Raw genomic sequence first — 8703 nt, forward strand, 5'->3', positions numbered from 1 at the left:
ACTTTAAATAATATATTACAATTTTAATTCTTTATTTTATTTTTTTCTTTTAAACAAATTTTGCAAGAACTGCCATAAATGTAAAACCAGCTAATAGTAATGATAACTTTTTAATTTTCATTATTACCCCCGACTTTGGTCCTTCGTTGGTGTGGGAATGACTTGAAAACTCCTCGACCATAATTTCGAAAAAACCTACTAATAAGAAATAACCACCCGCAAAAGCTAAAAGAAGACCTGAAATATAATCGATTTGAGATTGCTCTAAAACATACACTGCGACCAAACCATATAAACCTTTAAGTGGTATTATTATGAAAATATAAGAGATGATTTGAAAATTGTTTTTGAAATATAACGATTATCCCTTGATTTTAATAATGGCTTTATTACATTAGTACTCAAAGCAAATCTCGGCCCAGATATGAATTATAAATACAATAAATTTAACTGAAATTAAAATTTTGTCTTCTTCTAATATTAATGCCATACCAGATATTAAGCATTCTAAACTTAATACAACAAAGAGCATATGTAAACTTTCCACTTGATTTTTTATTGTGGCGGCAATTAAACCATAACCCTGAATGTTTGAAGATTATTTATTGGAATATTTATTTTTAAATTAGTGACTTGAAATCCAGTTGATTTTGAAAAATTAAAAAATATAAAAACTAAATAAATTTTAAAAATTAAGTAGTTTCCTTATTAATATTTGATACCTGAATGTTTAGAATTTTCTTTAACTTTGAGCACTTTATATTTCTTTCGAGTTTAAATTCTCTGAAATATTTTCTTCTTTTCGAGGTTTTCTTTGAGTTGTTCGAGTTCTGTATAAAGTAAAGTATCTTTATAAAATTCTCCTCTGACATGTATTTTTTTCTTCTAACCATTTTTGCATTCTAAACAAAATTATAAACACATCTTATTCTTGAAATTTCATTGGCCTCCATTTGGCAAAAACAAAAAACACTTACATTTTTCATTTTTTTTACGAAACATTCTTTTTCTAAATGTTCCTTTTCTAAACATTCCTTTCTAAATGTTTAAGATAAAAAAACTAAAGTAAAAAAAAATTAAATTTAAAGAAAAAATATCATGGTGTTATAATGAGAAATTATTTTAATGAAGTTGTAATTAATAAAGGGTTATAACAAAAATTAATTACATAAACCATTTTTTTATTATTTTTTTATGTTTGTAGTTGGGGAGATACTCAATTCTTTGATCGGGGTTTAAAATGGAGTCAGGTTCTAAAGGATAGACCACATCACCTATATAAATATAAGGTATAGAGTCAGGGATAATACCTTTTGTAAAACGTTGAGAGAAACCATTGTCAAATGTAAGAGAAGTTAAATGATTAGGAATTGAACCAGGTATTAATTGATATTTAATGTTTTTTAAAAGCAATAATTTTAGGGTGGGCGGTATAAAATTAAGTGGTTGATTAAAACCATCATGTAAAATTAAATCTGTAACTGTTGCAGGAATTGAGCCAGGTTTTAATTGATACTTGATGTTATGTAAATACAAATATTTTACGGTGGGTGGTATAAAATTAAGTGGTTGATTAAAGCCATTTTGTAAAAATAAATGTGTAACTGTTGCTGGAATTGAATCGGGTGTTAATTGATATTTGATGTTTCCTAAATACAGGTATTGTACGGTGGGTGGTATAAAATTTAGTGGTTGATAAAAACCATCTAGTAATAATAAATGTTTAATTATTAGAATAGTTTTGGGTAAACGTATGATAGGTCCAATTGCAAGGTTTCTAGTTTTTATATGACTGATATCACACCCGTCCTCATAAATTGAAAATTCTAAATTTAAAACTTTATTAAAGGAGTTAATTTAAATATTAGTAGTATAAAATTAAAATAAAAAATTTAATGTTAAAACTTACATTCTAGAGTTTTTAAATCTTTTTTCACCAAGGGAATATCATCAACCATTTCTAAATAACTGTTTGTTAGATATCTGATTGAGTCAATATTATTATTTTCTTTAATTATTATGTGAGTATCATTATATTCTGGTAAGTAATTTTTATTGATATTTAATATAAGATTTATACATTGATAATTGTGTTTTAAAAGTTCAATAAAATCATTATTATTAATATTACTATCATTATTATTATTAACATTATTATATTTAATAGCTTTATTAATTTTATTAATATTGTCTTCTATTGTTGTTGTTATTATATTATTTTTATCTTTATTTTCATCTAATTTAGTTATTAATAATCTTTTGATATCATTTTCTTTTGTATTGATAATATCTTTTAACTCCTTAAATATTTTAAAAACTTTATCAAAATTATTTGTATGGTTATGTTGAATTTGTTTAAAATGATTGTTTGATTCATCCAATATTAATTTATTATATTCTAAAAAGTTGTTTAGATTTGGTATTGTTTGATTTGTAAATTCTTGTTGTATTTGATCTCTAATATTCTTATCTTCAAAGTTTTTATATGTATGACCATTGTGAATACCAATAATACAACTAGTACATACAGGAGTGTTGTTTGGACAAGTTGAGCATATTAAAACAATATCTTGGTGGGGATGATCTAAGCATTTGGTATCATATTGTTGATTATTTGACATCATTTATTTTATAATTTAATTTTTACAATAGTTATTTATTATTTATTTATTAAAATTTTTTTAAAACAATAATAAATTTTTTATAAAAAATTTACACAGAGATGAGATTTAATAAATAATTTTTTTTTATAAAAAAATTAAAAAAAATTAAAATTTTTTTAAAATTTTTTTTAACACACAAATTGAAATTTAAGTGACTTAATTTAATAAATAACTATTTACTATAATTAATTATAGATAAACCAATTTTTATTTTAATTTTTATTTTCAACATTGAGGTTAATCTTAGAATTTTATAATTTTTAATCTGTTGTATATGATCGATTCTGAAATTGATTTATTTTTAGGTAATAGAGTGACAAATTGTAAAGGTAGCAGGTTGAAGATAACCAAAACCAAATTTTATTCTAGTGACTTGTACCAAATATGTTTCCTTCATCCACTAAAACGATTTATTATAATCAAACTAATATAGATCTTTAAAGTATATTTCTTTAATAAATATACATTTCTCCAAATTGAGAAAAATGATTTATAAGTATTTGGCTTACATTTCAAATGTTGAGTTAACAGTAAAAGATTAAAGAATGGTCAAGTTTTATTTAGGTAACAGATTGAGTGACAGTATTTAAGATATTTATATTTAACAAGATAACTGAAATTTGTTTTTTATTTTATTATATTACATTTATTTTAAAATTAAGATATGGATGTTTGTAGTGGAAAGAATATATAATTTTTTGATCAGGGTTTGAAATAGAGTGGGGTTCTAAAGGATAGACCACATCACCTAAATATACAGTAGTGAAGGCAGGGATAATTCCTTTAGTAAAACGTTGAGAGAAACCATTTTCAAATCTAAGATCAATTAAATGGTTTGGAATTGAACCAGGTATTAATTGATACTTGATGTTATGTAAAGACAACCTTTTTACTGTGTCTGGTATAAAATTAAGTGATTGATTAAAGCCATCTAATAAAATTAAATTGGCAACTGTTGCTGGAATTGAACCAGGTTTTAGTTGATATTTGATGTTACCTAAAAACAATTCGTATACGCTGGGAGGAATAAATTTAAGTGGTTGATCAAAGCCATCATGTAAAGATAAACTTCTAACTGTTGATGGAACTGAACCATGTGTTAATTGATACTTGATGTTATGTAAATACAATGCTTGTACGGTGTGTGGTATAAAATCAAGTGGTTGATTAAAGCCATCTAGTAAAGATAAATGTGTAACTGTTGTTGGAATAGTTTTGGGAAAGCATTGGATAGGTCCAATTGCAAGGTTTCTAGTTTTTATATGACTAATATCAAACCCGTCACTGTAAATTGTAAATTTAAAATCAACAGCTTTTTTAAAGGAATTAATTTAAAAATTATTATAAAATAAAAACAAAAAATTTAATATTAAAACTTACATTTAATTCTTTTTAAATCTTTTCTAAAAAAAGGAATATCATCAAGAATTTCTAAATAACTGTTTGTTAGATCTTTGATTGAGTCGATGTTATTATCTCTAATTATTAATTGAGTATCTTTATATTCTGGTAAATTATTATTATAGATTTTTGATAAAATATTGTTAGATTGATAATTGTTTTTTAAAAGTTCAATAAAATCATTATTATTAATATTATTATCATTTTTATTATCATTATTATTATTAAAATGATTATTATTATATTTAATAACTTTATTAATTTTATTAATATTGTCTTCTATTGTTGTTGTTATTATATTATTTATATCTTTATTTTCATCTAATTTAGTTATTAATAATCTTTTGATATCATTTTCTTTTGTATTGATAATATCTTTTAACTCCTTAAATATTTTAAAAACTTTATCAAAATTCTTTGTATGGTTATGTTGAATTTGTTTAAAATGATTGTTTGATTCATCCAATATTAATTTATTATATTCTAAAAAGTTGTTTAGATTTGGTATTGTTTGATTTGTAAATTCTTGTTGTATTTGATCTTTAATATTCTTATCTTTAATGTCTTTAAATTTATGACCATTATGAATACCAGAAATACAACCAATACATACAGGAATGTTGTTTGGACAAGTTGAGCATATTAAAACAATATCTTGGTGGGGATGATCTAAGCATTTGGTATCATATTGTTGATTATTTGACATCATTTATTTATAATTTGAATTCTTTTTTTTTTACAACAGTTATTTATTATTTATTTATTTTTAAATTTTTTTTATAACAATAATAAATTTTTTATAAAAATTTAAACGGAGATGCGATCTAATTAAAAAATTTTTATTAAAAAAATTAAAAAAACAATTTAATAAAATTTTATTTAAATTTTTTTTTTAACACACAAATTGAAACTCAAGTGACTTAATTTAATAATTAACTTAATCTGTTGATCCTGTGAAGTTATTTTTTTATTTTATTTTATTTTATTTTATTTAATTTAATTTAATTTTATTTAATTTAACTTTAAATTTGGATTTTTGGATTTTTGTATTTTTAATACATTTATATATTACATTTATATATTACATTTATATGAAATTTTTTGATTGGTGTTTAAAATGGGGTAGGTTTTAAAGGATAGACCACATCATGCTTGAATTTAGTTGTTATTAATCTTATTTGTCTTGTTTTCTTGAATTTGTTTAAAATGATTGTTTGTATCATCCAATATTTTTCATCTGATTTCAAACACAATGAATATGTCATTTATAATTCAAATCAATCCAAGTTATCATATTTGCTTGAGTTTAAAATTAATAATTTTAATAAACTTAAATAAAATAAAAAAATAGAGAGATTAAAATTATATTGAAATGCACTTTAAATAATATATTACAATTTTAATTCTTTATTTTATTTTTTTCTTTTAAACAATTTTTGCAAGAACTGCCATAAATGTAAAACCAGCTAATAGTAATGATAACTTTTTAATTTTCATTATTACCCCCGACTTTGATCCTTCGTTGGTGTGGGAGTGGGAATGACTTAAAAACTCCTCGACCATAATTTCGAAAATACCTACATATAAGAAACAACCACCCGCAAAAGCTAGAAGAACACCTGAAATATAATCAATTTGAGATTGCTTTAAAACATACACTGCGACCAAACCAAATAAGCCTCCAAGTGGTGTTACTAATGAAAATATAAGAGATGATTTGAAAATTGTTTTTGAAATATAACGATTATCCCTTAATTTTAATAATGACTTCATAACATTAGCACTCAAAGCGAATGATTCGGCCCATATATGAGTAATAATTGCAATAAATGTAACTGAAATTAAAATTTTGTCTTCTTCTAATGTTAATGCCATACCAGAGATTAAGCTTTCTAAACTTAATACAACAAATAGCATATATGGAAACTTTCCACTTGATTTTTTATTGTTACCATGGTTCTGGCTATGAACGTGACTGTGACCATGACCATGACCTAGATTTTGAGAACTTATGGTTTCATGACCTTCATCAAACTCTAATTCAGTTTCTTCGTAATCATCTGTTAATAAACCTTTAATATCTTCATTTATATGTTCGTCATTTGAAATATTTATTGATAATGTTGGCACCTTGTGGTCATGAGAATGTTCAAACAATACTCTTTCTAAAATAAAGGATGCAAAAAAGCCCTAATAAAAAATAATTAATAGTTTTCTTTAGTATATTTTATATAGTTTGATACTTACCAATGCATATATTAAATGACTAAATGGATACTCCCCTTTTAAAAACTCCTCACTATCATTTAGTAAATGCAATAGTGATGCACCCAATAATATACCACCACCCAAACAACTTGAAAAACTAACAATATTTTTAGATGAATTACAAAACTTTCCCAATATAATTGGTGAAATTCCACCAACAAAGCATACAACTATAATTACTCCTAAATAAATTACTTTTAGTTCTAAAAACATTATTAGTTTTCTTTTTTTTTTTCTTAAAAATAAAAAAAGGATACTATTTAAATATCCTTTTATTTTTGAAACTAAATAAGCTGCAATAAACCAAAATTTATTTTAATTCAAAAATTATAAAAATTAAAAAAAAAAAATTAAAAAAAATTAAATAAAACAAAAATTGAAACAACCGAATTTTTGTATTTTTATAGAAATCTGGTAAAGGTGAAATCTAGCTGGGAATATTTAAATTCAGTAATTTTTATGAAAATCTATATTGTATGGCACCATATTTTATAAATAATTGTTTTGCTTATGCTGCTAAACCTGAAAATACCATTTAGATGAATAGTAATGATAAAGAAAATAACAATATATGAAAATATTAAATATTACATTAGTATATTGTTATATTTCAAATAATATTATTTTATCATTTTATTGATTTGTGTATTAAATTTGGTGTAAAAAAAAAGTGGGTGAAAAAAATTTTAATTTATTTTTATTAATTTTCAAAATTAAAAATTTTTTTAATTTTTTAATTTTTTTTTTTTTATTTTTTATTTTATGAAGCCATTTATTTAACAATAAACTTGTTCTTTTATTTCTTTGAGCTTTATGTCAAGTAAACCGAAATTATATATTTATTTACTTCTTTTTATTTTATAACATTTATTTTATTTTATTGATGGTATTTTTAAATTTCTGTTTCAAGATAAAGAATCTGGTAATGTGTGTTGATATTGACAACTAATTTATATTTGGGTAACAGAATTTAAGATATTTATTTTTTACAAGATAACCGAAATTTGTTTTTTATTTTATTATATTTTATTTAATTTTAAATTTTTATTTTGGATGTTTGTAGTTGGGGAGATATTCAATTGTTTGTTTGGGGTTTGAAATGGAGCCAGGTTCTAAAGGAAAGACCACATCACCTATATTAATACAAGGTATAGAGTCAGGGATAATACCTTTTGTAAAACGTTGAGAGAAACCATTATCAAATGTAAGAGTTGTTAAATGATTTGGAATTGAACCAGGTATTAATTGATACTTGATGTTATGTAAATTTAATTGTTTTACCCTGTATGGTATAAAATTAAGTGGTTGATCAAAATCATCAAGTAAAGATAACTGTGAAAATGTTTCAGGAATTGAACCAGGTATTAATTGATACTTAATGTTATATAAATACAAAAAATCTACGGTGGATGGTATAAAATTAAGTGGTTGATTAAAGCCATCTAGTAATAATAAATTTTTAACTGTTGATGGAATGGTTTTGAGTAAGCATTTAATTGGCCCAATTGCAAGGTATCTAATATCCATATGACTAATATCACACCCATCTTGGTAAATTGTATATTCAGAACCAAAAACTTAATTAATTTAAGTATTATTAGAATAAAATTTAATAAAAATAAAAAATTTAATGTTAAAACTTACATTTAAATCTTTTTTAACTAAAGGAATACCATCATCAAGTACTTCTAAATATTTATTTTCTAGATCTTTGGTTGGGCCGATAAATGCACATTTTAGAGTTTCTAAATCTTTTAAAGAAAAAATATCAACCACTTCTAAATAACTGTTTGTTAGATCTTTGATTGAGTCGAGATTATTTTCTATAACAATTATTTGGGTATCTTTATATTGTGGTAAGTTATTATCATTGATACTTGATAAAAGATTGTTACATTGATGATTGTGTTTTAAAAGTTCAATAAATTCATAATTATTAATATTATTATCATTATTATAATTAACATCATTATTATATTTAATAGCTTTATTAATTTTATTATTATTGTTTTCTATTGTTGTTGTTATTATAGTATTTACTTCTTTATTTTCATCTAATTTAGTTGTTAATAATCTTTTGATATCATTTTCTTTTGCATTGATAATATATTTTAATTCCTTAAATATTTCAAATGTTTTATCAAAAAAATTTTTATTGTTATCTTGAATTTGTTTAAAATGATTGTTTGATTTATCCAATATTAATTTATTAAGTTCTAAACATTTGTTTAGTTTTGGTATTGTTTTATTTTTTAATTCTTGTTGTATTTGATTTCTTAAATTTATATCATTTAATTTTTTTAAACTATGACCATTGTGAATATCGGTAATACAATCAATACAGACAGGAATGTTGTTTGGACAAGTTGAG

At 22.7% G+C, this 8703-nt stretch overlaps 4 protein-coding genes across 4 annotated transcripts; all 4 read right to left on the minus strand.

Annotated features, from left to right (window-relative positions):
• Positions 1–49: 49 nt before the first annotated feature.
• Positions 50–2621, minus strand: DICPUDRAFT_157313 (uncharacterized protein; the record flags this gene model as incomplete). The annotated part of the gene is made up of 4 exons (XM_003292530.1): positions 50–297; positions 871–902; positions 1217–1706; positions 1910–2621. 4 exons carry the CDS (start codon positions 2619–2621, stop codon positions 50–52), a joined length of 1482 nt encoding a protein of 493 aa, XP_003292578.1.
• Positions 2622–2964: 343 nt separating this feature from the next.
• DICPUDRAFT_157314 (uncharacterized protein) lies at positions 2965–4770 on the minus strand (the record flags this gene model as incomplete). Its single annotated transcript, XM_003292531.1, has 3 exons — positions 2965–3063; positions 3422–3975; positions 4044–4770. The coding sequence occupies 3 exons, from the start codon at positions 4768–4770 to the stop codon at positions 2965–2967; spliced, it is 1380 nt and encodes a 459-aa protein (XP_003292579.1).
• A 615-nt stretch (positions 4771–5385) lies between these two features.
• Positions 5386–6545, minus strand: DICPUDRAFT_157315 (uncharacterized protein; the record flags this gene model as incomplete). The annotated part of the gene is made up of 3 exons (XM_003292532.1): positions 5386–5393; positions 5609–6254; positions 6312–6545. The coding sequence occupies 3 exons, from the start codon at positions 6543–6545 to the stop codon at positions 5386–5388; spliced, it is 888 nt and encodes a 295-aa protein (XP_003292580.1).
• An 840-nt stretch (positions 6546–7385) lies between these two features.
• On the minus strand, positions 7386–7790 carry DICPUDRAFT_12128 (uncharacterized protein; the record flags this gene model as incomplete). The annotated part of the gene is made up of 1 exon (XM_003292533.1): positions 7386–7790. A coding segment is annotated over one exon (405 nt), but the record flags the coding sequence as incomplete, so codon positions are not given.
• Positions 7791–8703: the final 913 nt, after the last annotated feature.

Source organism: Dictyostelium purpureum (assembly GCF_000190715.1).
Source record: "Dictyostelium purpureum unplaced genomic scaffold DICPUscaffold_353, whole genome shotgun sequence".
Lineage (NCBI taxonomy): Eukaryota > Evosea > Eumycetozoa > Dictyosteliales > Dictyosteliaceae > Dictyostelium > Dictyostelium purpureum.